General features: G+C 46.2%; 1 protein-coding gene across 3 annotated transcripts in view; it reads left to right on the forward strand.

Annotated features, from left to right (window-relative positions):
- The window catches only part of LOC144754271 (G-protein-signaling modulator 1-like), a 764693-nt gene that overhangs the window by 275515 nt on the left and 472618 nt on the right, over positions 1 to 16560 (forward strand). For all 3 annotated transcript variants that reach the window (XM_078641901.1, XM_078641898.1, XM_078641900.1), the window contains exon 5: positions 3995 to 4118. In XM_078641901.1, coding sequence (XP_078498027.1) covers positions 3995 to 4118 — 124 coding nt within the window. The remainder of the gene's footprint in view (positions 1 to 3994; positions 4119 to 16560) is intronic.

Raw genomic sequence — 16560 nt, forward strand, 5'->3', positions numbered from 1 at the left:
TGTGCAGTTATTGCTTCATGTACCCAGGTATAGGCTGCTGTAACCGCGCGTAGTATCATATATGCAGGCATTGCTTCATGTGCGTAGGTGTAGGGTGCTGTAACCGTGCGCAGTATCATATATGCAGGCATTGCTTCATGTACGCAGGTATAGGCTGCTGTAACCGCGCGTAGCTTCATATGTGCAGTTATTGCTTCATGTACCCAGGTATAGGCTGCTGTAACCGCGCGTAGTATCATATATGCAGGCATTGCTTCATGTGCGTAGGTGTAGGGTGCTGTAACCGTGCGCAGTATCATATATGCAGGCATTGCTTCATGTACGCAGGTATAGGCTGCTGTAACCGCGCGTAGCTTCATATGTGCAGTTATTGCTTCATGTACCCAGGTATAGGCTGCTGTAACCGTGCGCAGTATCATATGTGCAGGCATTGCCTCATGTGCGCAGGTGTAGGGTACTACAACACCACGTAGCCTCATATGCCTGTCTATATGCACAATGGGTTAATGTCCTGAGCAGGACATTAACCCATTGTGTTTATTGAGTGTGGAATCTTTGCTCTACACAAGTAGTGACGGTGGATGGCCTTCACTTATGTCTTTATGAGCATTCTGTACTGAGAAATTCCGCTGGACGCAACTCAGCGCGAAATCTTTCCCAGCCATCCTGTCTATCTGGTTGGATGATCGGTGCAGCCTCATTTCCACTCAGACTCTCTCCAAACCTTCATACCTATTGTATGCTGCAGGTTCCTACCTTTGATGTGTGGGGTGCTCAAGGGAGGTGGCAGTGTGTGCAGGTTGTGATGGCGGAGGTTGGTCTTAGAGGAAGCAGTGTTGTTCCAGGACCACCCTACCTTACACCCTCCTGCCAAGGTGCCAGTGACACGGTAAAGGCTGGTAGCGCCACCTCTGCCTCTTGCACTAGAGCAGCATGAAGATAGAGACTTCAGTCTACCGGGTGTGAGAGCCCTCAACTATGGAAATCCTCTCTGCGTAGCACAGATGCGCTCAGCCGCTTCCTTGGCACCATCAGGACCATGAAAGATGGGGAGTCCTGCTCTATCCTTTGCGGTGACTGTCCACAGTAGCCAGGGTCCGGGAGGGTGCTTCACTTCCACTGTTTCCCCATTGCTTCTGCCATGAGGCCCTTCGCTGCAAGCAAGAGACTTCCACCAGACCAGTGAAGAGAACAGGAATGGAGCCTGTTTGTTGCCGATGGCCCATTAGTGTAAAGAGAGCTAGGGTCCTTTACAGCCCTGGTTACTTTCTGCCACTGAGTGCTTATTCCTCCTTTGTTTCTGAACAAGAGGTTGGGGAGAGGAGTTGGCCTAACGGCTAGGGCGGTCGACCTCAGAATCTGGGGAACTGGGTTCGAGTCTCAACAAGGACGCTGAACATCCTTTGATTCTGGGCAAATCACATAATCTCCCCAAAAATTAATGTGTTCTCATGTAACGCAACTGGTGTTATGTAAATTGCTCTGATACCCGATTCGAGTCAAGTTCGCGCTATATAAAACTCTGTAAAAAGCAAAAGAAACAGGTTGCGAGTGTAGTAGCAGGCGCTGCAACGGGAATGGCATTTGTAGCAGCATCTTTCTACCCCTGAACACCTCTGAAATGTATCCATGGCGGAACCCGTAGACTCTCAGACGCTCCTTCCAGCTGGATCCTGATAACATGCTGTGACCAGGGCCGGACTGGGAACCGAAATCGGCCCTGGCAAAGTGCTCAGCCGGCCCCCCCTCTACCCTGGGGGTGCGACCGCACTCTTTGCCAGGGCCGGTTTTCGGCCGATTTTGTTACAGGGCTGTTTTTGCAGCTATGCTGCAAAACGGCCCTGCAACAAAAATGGCCCCCTGGTGCCCAAAACCGGCCCCCAACCATGCAGCCGACCGGGGGATTGCCCGGTGCCTACAACGGCCAGTCCGGGCCTGGCTGTGACGTAGAGTTGTTACTTCTGTCTCCCTCTCACGTGATCCTCAGAAGACCAATAGGAAGCTCCAGATGGCCCTTTACCTACGTCACCCTTCACAGACACTTTGCCAGTGGATATGTGTAGCTTATTTAAACCCCATGTGGTTTTCCTCGTCTGAAGCATCCCTTGGAGAAACTTTAAAAATATCACTTTCAGACTAGAATTATTATTATAGTGCAGTACTCACCTGTGCCCTCAGAAGATGGGCACTTTGCAATCTTTTTAATGTTCTTTCTTTGCTACATAACTCACGAGAAGCAAATTAACTCCTTCCATGCTGATGATGGTCCCCGTCCGCCATGCATCACGGTGGGCGTGTGCTGATGATGGCTGGGGGCCGTCATGAACCCGCCCACTCATTAAATCGGCAGCACAGGCGCAGAATCGTGGCCGCGCCCAAGGGGTTAAGCGATGTCCTAGTGAGTTGAATATTGTCCCTTGTCTGAACCTTACTTTGGAAGATTGTATTGTATTGATGATTTGTAAAGCGCGTTGGCTACCCAGGGGCGTCCCAGCGCTATAGAAAAGAGTGAGTTGGGCTGGAGAGGCTGGAGTAAGAGAAGCTGAGTGAAAAGTTAGATTGGAATTTTGCTGAAGATTCAGACACATTCACCCACAAAAGAAATGCCAATAAGGAGAAAGATGGCCCACATAATTTCAAAGTTTAGTCCACCTGTCCCTGAACTGCAGTGAACTTTTTAACTTTTTTAAACTGAGGCTCCGGGGAAGCATTTAATTGGATCCATCGTTGTCGCTTAGTTTAGCAAAGGTTTGTTCTGAGGTGGAACTGCACAGCTCAGGAGCAGCCCATTCCCTACTACCAAACGAAGACTCGAGGACTTAAAAAGAAAGCATTGGGCTTTGATGTAAAAGGAGATAGAGAAAGCGACGACAATCTAGCGGCTGCATCGCACAGTATGAATCCAGGAAACCTTGGATCAATCCCAGCGTCCCCGCTTGACCAAATTGTGTGATGTTAGGCAATTACCCTATTTCACTCTACCTTCTTTTCCTTAAATCATAGCATCTGGGCAAGATGGGCGCTGTACAAAATCTGCTTAATAGACACTATTGATGCTCAACGTATAACAACAAGATAGGGTATGCATAGAATATTGGTACACTTCACCAGCGACCTGCCTCTTAGTTCACTAATGGCATTGTAAGAACGGTGGGGGAGGGCCATTAATGTTTCTAAACACATGGTTACAATCTACCGCTTCTTAGAAAATACAAATCAAAGCAGAGACACAATCTAATATACTAAAGAGAAACTTCCTTGTATGCTTTTCTGTATTCTCAGGGTTCGTTATCATATTTTACATGATATTTGTTGCTCGATTTGCACACCAAATATGTTGATAGCTCAACTTGTGATTTGGCTTAGAGCTTGGTTCGGCTCTCTATGTTAATTTGCCGTTTTGCCGTTTTGTCCACCTCTATTAGGTACTTACCCTACATTACACATGTAGTGGCATGTCTGAGCCAAGGAGAGCCCGAGGTTCTGGGCCCATAAAATGTACTAATGGGTGGGATTAACCCCCTCCCCTGCTGATGACGGAACCGCTTCATCATCAGCCGCGGTCGCGCTGTGCTGATGACGGAGCGGTTCCGTCATGGCCCGCCCGGCACGCCTGCGTGGCGCGGATTCCGAGCCTGCGCTGAGCGTTCTATTGAGCGGGGCGGGCCATGACGGAACCGCTCCGTCATAAGCACAGCGCAACCGACGCTGGTGACGGAGCGGTTCCGTCACCAGCATGCGCCCGCCGCTCTTCCGCCCAGCCCCATTAGCACTGCGGCGGAATAGCCGCCGCAGTGAAGGGGTTAAAGCTTGCCATGCCATGTGAACAAAACTATGTCCTGTCTTTGTTTTGTATGGCATATTCCCAACGATATCTTCCTTTACAATTCCACAGCAACAACACAAATGTGGATGACATATTGATATCAACTTTGACTCATTACATCTCTGAGCCTTCTTTTACTGAAATGTGTATTTTTTCCCCAACTTGTAGGAAGAATTTGTCTCTTGTGAAGGAACTGGGGGACAGAGCAGCACAAGGCCGCGCGTACGGTAACCTTGGAAACACACACTACCTCCTTGGCAACTTCACTGAGGCCATCTCATTTCACAAAGAGGTAAATAGAGGCTGGCTCATCATTTTGATGGAACAACGGGTTTAAAAAAACACAGACAGTCTCTCTCTCTCTCTCTCTCTCTCTCTCTCTCTCTTCTCTCTCTCTCTCTCTCTCTCTCTCTCTCTCATATATATATATATCTATATATATATAGATATATATATATATCATGCCCCCTTTAAAGTTTGGCTGAATAGTGGAGAGTCTCCAGGAATCTGGGCTGATGTTGATTGCTAAATAATGTTCAAACAGAGACATTATCCTCATGTCCCAAAATGCTGGGTCAGATGTGAAGAAGGCTGTGGGGAGTCAGTTTGGTACAAGCGTCCCATCTTTTAGTAGCCCCACCAATTTTGTATGACTAGGTGTATGGCAGTTGGTGGGTGATTCGTTGTTGAGCATGTTCGGTATAGGTATTTTTGCTGTTTCGAGGACTGCGAGGGAATCGCCTGGCAGACGATGAGGATATTGTATGGCCGGGCGTTCAGCATCGGATGAGAAATGTGCTACGGTCGGGGTTCCGCTGCCAAAATTAACTAGGAAGCCTGGACCAATGGGCCTTTATTACCTGCTGAGAACTGTAAAGGGGAGAGACAACTCATTTCATTCAATTTAACAGTCGATAATAACTATTGCTCAAATGATCACAGACTACGAACTCCAGTTTAAGGGTTTATTACAAAGCCAAAAACAACTGAATATACAAGCACTTCAAGACGAGGTCGTAAAAATACATGGGAACTAATACAAATCCATATGAATACGTCTACTCCGATGAATCATGAAAAGGATAAAAAGTTCTAAGAATAGAACACAAGCAAGAACGGCTCCAATATTTAAATCAGACATCATATGTGGCTGAAAATTCAAAAGCATTAAACTATCCCTACTCTATCTCTAAGGTCCCTACTTAGCATTTCCCAGGCATAATCAGTTAACCCCTTTGACGTTCATGACGAGCTCAGCTCATCATGAGGCACAGTGGAGCTGAGCTCATGATGAGCTGAGCTTGTCATAACTGCCATGGAACGCTCACGCGGGGCTAATTTCCCTCCTGTGTGGGCGTTCTACGGGAGTGGGTGGAGTCGTGACGAGCTCAGCTCGTCATGAGCACAGCCCCACTGTGCAGCATGACGAGCTGAGCTTGTCACGAGCACTGCGGCGCCGCATGCGGCCCCCCTTCCCCCGGCGGGGTAATTAGCCCCGTGTGGAAGGGGTTAAAGGTGTCAGCTCATGAAGACTTCCTAAGAAGTGCATTCACAGAGTAAATCAAGTAGCCAAAGCTACAGAGCTCGTTCTAAGATGCTCTTTCCAGATCGATCTCCTAACCCCTTCTCCTAACTCATCCCATCTCCTTCTGACCCTGCTCCCTCGGGGGCACTTTCCGCAATACAAAATGCAAAGATGTAAAACACGTCCACAGATCACCTTACTAAGGGACATCTCTCCTAGGTAGTTTTCCACCGTCTTCTCCAAGTGAAGTCCGATGACCTTGGTTCCCAGCCCTCCTCAGCGAAAAAGAACACCGTCTCCCAATTATCGACCTTCTGTTTACAAAGTATCACTTCTCCTCCATGCCTAACTCCTCAAACAAAAGACGTTAGTCCTAACTAACAAAGGCAGCTTCTCCCACCTGCAACGGAAATGTGAGAACAGAACATACTTGCATACACATGAAATTCGCTGACTACCTCCAACTGCGAGAGCCTACAAGGAAAATTACATTTTCAGGCCTACACAATTCGGCCAACATAAGAATAAACAAATAGGCCTTTCACAAGCACAACGTGAACATTTCATGTAGGCCTTTACACATAAAATTATACACTCATGTTAACAATGCTTTGCGTTGCAAACATCTACAATTATTACACGTTAAGCATAACTCATTATTTCTTCGTGCAATCTTCATCATGGTGCACGTTTAAATCAAAATGTATTTCATTACACATAAGCTTTTGGTTAGGCAAACACAGTTTACTAAAGGTTACTGTTTCAAATATAGTTGCCATTTCATTTCTCTTCTCCATGACACAAAATACTTTTCTATTTCTTCACTTTCACATGTTTGGTATTACAACACAATTCTAATAATCAAAGTTAATACAACACAAGAATATATGTGGATGCGGACTATCCATGATTATTATAATGCACCCATACAATTTTAGAGCACCATCGCGCTCCATTAAGTGTGTTACAAAGAATGTGACTCAAGCAGATTCTGGAATATTCACATTGGAGCCCCTCTTACTTCCGGTTGTAACTTAACTGACCATTGAACAAAGAGTTATCTGACAGGTTGCTTGGCTTTCTGCTACACAGCAAAGCCAAGGCCAACAAGACTTTTGTTTGCTGAAGGAAGGCCTTTATATACATGAATGCTGATTTTCCAAAATACCAGGGGTAGGGGAAGTGATATCACTCATCTTTTCAAACCTGATGACATCACAGGATTGACTCCCCTGCCACACTCCTAATCCATCAACATCTTCCTATTTGGGGCTCTGGAGTTGGTGAAATTGCAGAGGAGTGGAAAATGATGAAATGAAAATGCACCCCAAATTCCTTGTTTCCTTTCTGTTCCTAACTCTGCTCCTGTGCCCACTGAGACCAGCAAAGGCAGGGCTACCAATGGCAAACCAAAGGTACTCTCTGCTGCTCTGGTGAGCCCTAATTGACGCCCATGATCATGCAACTGAGAGTTAGTGTAAGATATTGATCCCACAGTATTGGGAATGATTACTGCACAGTAATCATGAGTCAGCCAAAGAACAGGAAAGGGAGTGTCTCCACCGACTGTAAGCACATGTTAATACTCTGATTAGTGGAAATGCTGATCCTTCTTCGTGATTGGTCGTTCATGTATACAATTCTTTTAAGAGGGTGAGGAGTGAATATATTCTGTGACTGGGAATGAATGTATGTTTTCTGTCTGTGGGGGATACAGAACCTTCTCTGTGATTGGTTACCCATATATTACATTCTGTGTATGGTTGGGACTGACCCTTCTGCCTGAATGGTCACTCATGGATGATTTTCAGCCATTGAGTAAGTCCTATCCTCTGTGATTGATCACTCATATATGATTTTCTGTCAGTGGTTGAGTCCTGTCCTTCTCTGTACTTGGCCCATTATGTATTACTTTTCTGTCTATGGTCGAGCCTGATTCCTCTCTATGATTTGTCACCCATGTATGATTTTCTGACAATGATAGAGTCCTATACTTCCATGTGACAATCCCTCTTGTCCTATATTCTGTGCCTAAGGCAGATGCAGTGTCTTTCTTGTAATCACTCCCACCCACCACTGATTAATCTTCTATTTAACCATTTGTGAATTGCCTTCTTGCCCCGCCTTGAATTCACCATGCGATCACAGTTATGGAAGGATATCACATTTTCAGTCCTGGGCTTTCCTTTTCCAAATTCTTCGCTTTTAGATGTCTTAGTCCAATGAGTCCATTTATTCATTTATTTACAGTGCTTTTCTAGAGTGCTTCTTCAACGAGTAGTATTGGAGCACTGAAGCTTCCATCTGAAGCGAGCACAGACTGCAGGTCCTAGAATGCATGCTTTGTTAAATGAAACATAATCACTGAAAATTGTTTTCCTTTCAACAAGGAATGATGTGGAAATCAGAGGAAAGTCATGATTGAAAGATATTCTGTACACAATATCTACATCTAATATGTATATATAATACATGGGTTTCTGTAATCTCTGTATAAACTGCAGTCTCTAATTTCTTGATAATCGGCAACTTGTGATGCACCGAGTCAACTTTTATAAAGAAAAGACGCCAGAACTCGACTAGTATAAGTTACTACAGTTGAGTTCTTACGTCACAGTGCCTGCTGCCACCAGCTGAGGTGAAAGGCAGGTCAAGTCACAAAGCATAATCGAAGCAGCTGTTTAAAGCAACAAACGGAACCTTTTCTTTCTTCTGTTCTATTTTAATAGCTTACAATTACAAGCAAGGAGACTATATATATGTGTTGCATCCTTAGAGAAAAGCTAGAATCTTTCTGCATAGTTCTACATGTTCCGAGCTACTGCAGCTTTTTTTTATAACTGACTTGCATTGAACTGTTTCCTATATCTGTTTACAACAAATATCTAATAGGTTTTTGATGTGTTTACTTTTGCTCTAGAGGTTTTATTTTTATTCTTTGTTTGCAAATATGCTCTCTCTTTCCTATGCAAGAGCTCCGCACACAGGATTTGAGTGGTTTGTGGAAAGGTGATGGTGTGACTGTGTATTATATGAGATAAAGTACCCCTGTCGTACATGATAAGGATATTGAAAGTCACCTTGGAGTTCCCTAACCTTATAAAGGAACTCAGTCCTCAGCCTTGTTCCTCCATATGGTTATGGAACTTCCTGGTGACTTTCATTATTCCTATACTGCATGGCAAGAGGTACTTTATCCCTAACATCTTTTTCTCGGGTTGTAGTAACATTGGTCTCTCATTATCTTACTGGTAGTCTGCCACTGGTACTTACCATTTCAGTATGGCATTGTCTCCTGAGGGGCCACTGAATCACAGAACTTAGAGTGAAGAGAGGAGACGCATCAGCAGCAGATTGTGTGCAACAAATAAAGTCTGATACAGGATACTACACAGTCTTAGCCCTCCTAGCATTACTCAGCGGGCCAACTGTAATCTACTTAACTCCACCAGAGGCCTGCTTTACTGTTTAGCCCATTAAGGTGACCATTTGACACTGGAATCTGGGGTCCATGGTTCAATCCCCGGCGGCAGGTCAGCCCAGCACCATGTGACTCTGGACAATAGCTTGCTTAATCTTCCCGACGGGCCCCAGCGCCGGCATGCCTCCGGGTAACTGTTCGCGCTTTACAAATACTGGATTTACATGATCTTTCTCGAACTCCCAACTGGCAGTTGGGCGCATACAGAAACAAGAGAGGTCTTTCTCACCGTTTCACAACTTGTGAAAAACTCTCTCTCAAGTAAAATCAGTCAAATTATTCGCTGACGCGGTGTAAAATCATTTTTCAAGATTGAATGCGGGAGGAAGAACTGCGAATAGTTGAGTCCATTGTTTTCCAGGGCTGCAAGATCCTACAGTGAGAAAACGCTTCATGTGGTTAGTTCCTTACAGTTGCCTAGGATACGGGTGATGAATTAAAAACCACAAAGGAGGAAAGTATTGTAACAAAGAGCTAAGAAACCGCTACAGGGTAGACATCAAACACTTTAGGAGGATCGCTCAATGAGAGGCGACGTGGAACCCTTTTCCGCGGATCACTTCCCAATTAAGAAGCAATCAAAGATGAAACAAAGGAAGGAGGAAATGTTAATTGAGAAAGATAAGAGAGCTTTAGACCCTTCAAATTAAACATTAATTAAAAAATGTTGTATGGGGATGATGACTTGCTCTTTTGCCTGAACAAGGAAAATGTGACTTACAAGGCTTGTTTTTCACCTCGTGTATCAGGCATGTGGGAGTGCTGTAGAAAAAGCAAAGCTGCTAATAATGGCTGCCGCGTGAACCTACAGTGGAGAAGGAGGAGTTTATACCCTTTCTCTGATAAGGACATCCCTAATTTCTTCCCCTTCTGACAAAGTTATGCTCACACAATGAGTCTGTCCACCCACAGCTGCTCCCTGATGATGCTCTCTGCAGCAAGAATTTCTGGGGACAGTGTTCAGAAGATCAAACATGGAGCTAGAGGAGGAGACATCAACTGGAGGTCCTTCTTCTACTGAGCATCCTCCCCGCCTCTCTTATCAGCACTGTTCCAGCCAGTGTGGCTGCTCTACTCCAGCCGTACTGGTTCCTCCCATTGTGTACCACTGAGGACATGTCCAAACAACCTTGGACAACACCAATAGCCTTCAGCCATAAGAGAAGAGCAGGGCCTACTGGTTGTTGCATGGACCTGGAACCCAAGAGAGGAACTGAAGCTCTTATCCTTATCAGGAGCAGCGGACCGTCCCCGCAGGGGCGTAGGAAGGGAGGTGCGGTGGGTGTGGGCCGCCCCGGGTGTCATCACTGAGGAGGGTGACAAAATGGCAAAAATATGTGTTTTAAACACATATTTTTGTTATTTTGTCACCCCCTCAGTGATGACACTTGTCACCCCCGGCTGACAAAATGGCAAAAATATGTGTTTTAAACACATATTTTTGCCATTTTGTCGAGCCGGGGGTGACAAGAAATGTACCGCACCGGGTACCACCGACCTTGCTACGCCACTGTGTCCCTGTCCCGGGTCAGTCTATTTACCCAACGTTCACTGAGTGCCTTATCTCTGGAGCTCTAATTATCAGGCACACCTGAGAAAAAGGAGTTTCAAAAGACCATGGAGCTAGTACCGACTGCTGCATAGAGCCAGAGTGAGGGTGAGGAAGAGCGGGTTGTCAGATCGCCAGGGAGCCTTCCCTCTTCGGCTCTATACAGTTCCCTCTCATCAGCAGTAATTGTACTCCAGCACCTTGGACCGCAGCCACTACAGGCCTCCAGGAGCGACACTATGCAGGAGGTGACCATTGGAAGGCAAGTGGAGTCAGTACAGACTATTGAATGGACCCCAGTGATGGAAGAGGGATGCAGTCTTTTCGTACATGTACCCACTGCCATTCTACTACTGTTCACCAAAGCCTGCTACTCAAGCCATTAAAATGAGTTTTTGTATTAGAGAAACAGGAGCTACCGTATTGAACCTCAAGAACCAGAGCTAGGTACAATGTGTAAGCAGCAATGGCTCACTCTGGTATATTTATAGAAAGCTATATTTCTGCATTATTTTAATGTGATGCACGTTATGCATTATTTGTGAGTATGCAATAACCTGACATAAAGAATATTACTTGTCTCACTACCAGAGAGTGGGAGATTACCTGTCCAGTTGCGTTCTCCCGAAGATAAATTGTTGCTCACATAAAAGATATCGTAGTAGAAGTGTCACTCACTTATCATGACATGCTTCGTCATCGTCGCCTATCCATATCCTGGTAGAGTGATACCACCCGGGTGGACTCATTCAACCAAAAAATAGTTTTTCGGAAGTTCTTAGATAAAACAGAACTGGACAATGCAGGGTTCCAGAAGGAAAGTATCAGTGAGGGATTTAAAAAATACTTTGCAGTATACCCTCTTTATTGGGAGGGTCCTGAGGGTATGGTTAAAAAGATATAGTACAAAGTTACGGATGAGATTCTACTGCTCAATTAACCTTGATTTGTTGGGTGCCAACATGTTTCGGCCAATTCAATGAGTCTAAATGTATATGAGGCCTTTTACAGGGATAGATGCCTATCCCTGCGTGAAACTACACATTCATTCTATGTGCAAACATGAGGCCACAGGCTCTCACCCGAGTCTATACTCGGTTAGTGGATAATACCCTAATTTGGGGTTGTTCTTATATCATGCCTATCTTTTGCCAGGTGCCATCCTGTAGTCACACTTGTGTCAAGTGTGACACAAAAGTGTCACTCAAGGTACTGGCACCGCCCGTGTACCTATGGGTTTTTTACTGCCCAGATCGCTGCCAAAAGGTCAAAACAAACCCGAATTAAGGTATTATCCACAGATGGAGTATAGTTGAGTCCACCCTGGTGGTACCACCCTACCAGGGTGTGGATAGGTGCTGATGATGAAGCATGCAACAATAAGCGAGTGAGGCATCTACTCCAATATCTTTTGATACCCTGGGAAGATAGTAGAGTAGTGGCCTGTTTGGGACTCAACGTCCCTCCCCCTCCATGTAGGTGCTTTTATGTGAGCAAATAAAGACTATTACGCCATGCTTAGAATTCTCACAAAAAGGTATATTTTACTTTGTTATCAAATTTGTCATAAATTATTGGTAAGAACAACGCAACGTAGGTGTCAATAGCACTTGATGCTCAAGTATTTATAACTAAGTAAATATCCTCTCTGCATAGTGTTATATACTTAATTTCATAATTGGCTATATACTTAAAAGATATATTTAACACAAATCAGATGAAATGAATGCACAAATATAATTGTCATAAATATACCACAGTATGAACCATTGTTGCTTGCACATTAGATGGATGTGAACACCATGCCGGGTTAAGAACCAGAAGATAAGTGGATATAGTAAAGGCTACAAGAATCCTCATCTGCTATTCCATTCTGTGGACCTATGGTGTAACACAAAATGATGGGACCGACATGTAATATTTCTAGAGAGGCCCCAGAGAGTTCCATCATCCACAGCTTTGATGCTCAGCCATGAGCTGGCCTCCTCCTAAGAAGCCTCTAGTTTTAAAGATAGTGGCTTCCAATCTGCAGTCACGGTCTGAGGCAGGAGCATCGCCCAACTGCTTTTGAGCAGTGAAGTAAAGGAAATATAAAATGATAATAACTAAGTTATTATTATTTTGGGCAGGTAGGTGGGGCTGCTCTGCTCTTGGAGCAGGGGAGGGAGGAGTGGTTTGCCCGCTCCTATGTGTTCAATGAATGTTTGGTGGGCCCTCTCTGGCCGTGTTGAAAGTTAGGCTGAAACCGTCAACATTATCGGCGCCCTCTTGCCCTTCCCGAACCATTTTTGTGCGCGTAAACAGCCGCCATTTTGAACACCATGGCTTCCCTGCCCTTTCCTGATAACCAGCGCGTCTCTCTCCCTCTCCTAGCCTCACGAGCACCCCCCACATGCTGACAACCCCCTCGCCCTCACATGTCTCGGGTCATAAACCCCTCTCCAGCGAAGCCCGGCCTCGGAATCTCATCCTGTTCCCAGCACGACACCCCCCTTCATTTCTTACATGGTCCCAGGTCCTTTTTGATGCAAACCCCCTTTTCCTGTGTGCCCGTCTGTCTTCCCCGCTCCCAGGCCGCCATCTGGCTCTGCGGATACTGTTTATTACCCCCAGTACAGTAGGAAGCTTCCCTCATCAAAGGACCCCCGAGTTGATCAAAGCCCCCACCCCATGAGATCCGATCGAACCCCACACGTTCCGTGAACCGGCGGAATATCCAACTGTGCGATGATCACCACCTGTTGTGACCGGGGTGGGGACTTCAACTGTAACTATGTGTGGGAACGGGCCTGAAGGGGAGATTCCGAGGATGCCTTTTCATACATCAAAGTATTAACGAGAATGTGTTTCATGCAATAAAGTGATTAACTTGTGTATAAGAGGCCAGGCCTCAGAGATGCGAGTAGAGCACCTCAGAACGATACCTGCTGTCTGTTTTGCCGTGTTCTCCTCCGGAGAGAATAAAAACCTTGTTTCCTGCCTTCCAGTCTCCAGCGCCTGCCTCTTCAGTAGTTTAACTTCCTTGTGGGTTCAAGAGGCGACACCGCCGGGCAATACTTAAGGAACTTATATTCTGGTTGGTAGTGTAACCCTTTTACAATTGGCGCCCAACGTGGGGCCCATCAGCGACCCGTGGATCCAGTGGGAGAGGTCCTGACGACAGAGTGAACGACTGCAACGATCGGGAACGCGTCTGTCCGATAGACCCTCGTCTGACAGCCGATCATCCGAACTTCACTGGTTCCGAACAGACCTCTCTCGAGTGATCTACGGTCCTGACTGGGAACCATCAGGAGTGCCGCGAGGATAACGGAGAAGAGAGGACGATCGGGCGCTGGATTCGGAAGACAAGAAACTGTCCATGCGGTCCGGGTAAGGTCGTGTAAACACGACAAGTTGCGAAATGATTGCTTGATTGTTTTAAAAAAATACTAGTATTGCTCTTTTTATTTATTTGGAGATTCGCTGCCTGCAAACGGAGAAACAACGGGCTCTCTCTTTGCAAGCAGTGGAGGATAGGTAGGGCAGCAGCCGTACTTATTTTTTCTCCCCCACTCAATAATTACTTGAAACTGAACTGTTGTTCGCAAAACTATTGTTTTCTGGAGATTCTCTGTCTGCAAACAGGGAAGAGACCACCCTTTTTGCAGATAGTGAAAAGGGTAGGTAACGCAGATCTTTGCGGACCTACTCATTCTCCCCATTGAATATTTATTGGTCTTTTTGTTATTTTGATCCATGAGGTATTCACTGCCTGCAAACAACGTAGAATAGAAATATTCTGTCCAGTCTTTGCACCTAGTGATAAGATAGGCAGTGCTGACTTTTTAGTCCCTCGTTACGAGCCGTCATGTCTGTCTTCTCCCCACTGATTAGTAGCCTGTTTAACCCGGACCGCTTATTAGAGATGGACCATCCAGCCCCACTGGAAGGCACCCCTAATAAGGACATGTTCATGAAGCATGGATTGACCGCTATAGCCTATAGTAAACTATGGCATAAATATACGAAAAAGGGTCAAGAAAGTCAGTGGCCCCTGATAGGATCCTTCGATGATGATAAAATAAAAACGCTAGAAACTGCCCTGGGTAAAAACAAGACAACACCCACTATGCTTGACAGTTTCGGCATGTGGCGAAAAGAAACTGAACAACGTAAAAAGAAAACTGAGAGTAGGTTGGAAAAAGAGCTGCGAAAAGCAGCCCACCTAGCTGCCCAGAAACTAGAAAAAGAGAGAAAGGAAAGAGAGAAAGCTAAACAGAAACTAGAAATAGAAACACCAAGACAGTGTCCGGTAAGAACTCCCTCCATGCTCTACCCTAATTTACCCTCGAAACAACGAGCCAACGAGGATCTGCTGTTAGGTCCTCCTATCATCCACATGCCCCCTCCATATGCCCCTTCCCAACCCTTAGCGCAGCACGCGCCACCCCCAGGTACAAACGAAGGTACCGCCACAGCTTCGGCCCCAATGGCCTCTGTGCCAGCCGAACCCCTTGTAGTAAATACCGCATCAACAACAACGATAGACGACCATGAGACTCGAGGGGCTGGCCCTGCAAGAACAAGCAGGCTAAGCAAAGATGAGCGAGCAGGGATCGACAAGATAGCAAGGACACTGGTAGAAAGGAAGGAAGATGAAGAGTACATCACGGATATGTTCAACTCGTATACAGGGAGTCACAGACGACATTTTACCGTACGACTGTGTTATCATGTCTTGAATGCATACGAGGACCGATATCGAGAAAACGGTCCCGGGAGCCTAACGATCCTGTACCGGAAGGTCGAGATTGGGGATGAGGGCGAGTGTGATGTGTCGGACCTCCTTACGCGTACGCTTGAGGTTTTCCGCCACCTCACTGAACGAGAGCCGCGAGCTAAATCCGCGACCTCCGTAGTGACCAAACCACCAACCGAGCAATCTAACACCATGATGCCGATACGAGAGGCTGCCCCTTACTGGGTTCCTCCCCGAGGTACAGGGACTCACGATGATGCAAACAACCAAGATGCGAAGGGAAGGGTAGTGTACAACTGGGTCTACCAGCCATGGGACCGGCAAGAGATACTGACATTCCGGAAATCTCTACCCGACCTACGTAAAAACCCCACTGCCTTCTATACTGAATTGGGTACAGCCCTGGGCTCAACGATTATGACCCTGGCTGACATCGACTTGTTCTTCGGGTTATGTCTACCAGCTGATGTGTGGAAGCAAATCCGGAAAGTCGACCACCTTGAGCTGTTTGGACAAACCTGGTCACAACTCAATGACCTAGATAAACAACGGGGACCAGGACAAAAACCTTTGAAATCCATTCTAGACCTTCCAGATAAAATCGTAGAGAAATTAAAAACCCTGATCCCAGAAAAGAAAGTGGACTGGTCGATAGTAACAGCCTGTCGCCAGAAACCCCAGGAGGATGTATCGGAATACTTCTCCCGGTTTGAAACGGTGTTCTCCGATTACAGCGGCCAGGACATGACCACTGCAACCGGACACCATCTGTTTGTCCAGAATTATGTTAAGGGCCTGTCATCGGAGATCTCCCAGAAACTACAGGCCAGCGAGAGTAGTTGGGCAGCCTCCAAACCTACAGCGATTCTCCAAATGGCCCAATATTATGAGCATCAGAAAAATGAAAACGATAGGGCAACAGAGAAAAAGAAGAAGGACTTAAAAGAGAGGGTGATGATTGCCAAACTGCAAGGGGTGACTATAGGACGAGACCAATATCGGGGAAACTACCAGACGAACGCCCCTAAGACTACATTTCCCCAGGACCGCACTCTGACTTCCTACAGTGGACGCACAGACCTTAGAGAGAACCAGTGCGCTTTCTGCAAAGGGACTGGCCATTGGAAATCCCAGTGCCCAGTTCTTCTGGAAATGATCAGAAACAAAGACCCCAGGGACGTAGCAAACGGACCGAGACCTAAGGGACAACAGCGAGGGCCCCCAAATGACGCGACTAACGACAGATCGGGCAGACCAAATACGTTCGATCGACCCAGGCAGAACCAATATCAACAATCTGACTATGAAGACACCCACAACTTCGCATAGGACAGCCAAGGGCAAGGGAGGGATCCAGTCGAGCTCTATGTTGACCAGCAGGGCCCTTACGTCACTGCTAAGGTCCTGGGTACCAAGTCTCCATTTCTGGTAGACACTG

This window comes from Lissotriton helveticus, chromosome 5_1 (genome assembly GCF_964261635.1).
Source record: "Lissotriton helveticus chromosome 5_1, aLisHel1.1, whole genome shotgun sequence".
Taxonomy (NCBI): domain Eukaryota; kingdom Metazoa; phylum Chordata; class Amphibia; order Caudata; family Salamandridae; genus Lissotriton; species Lissotriton helveticus.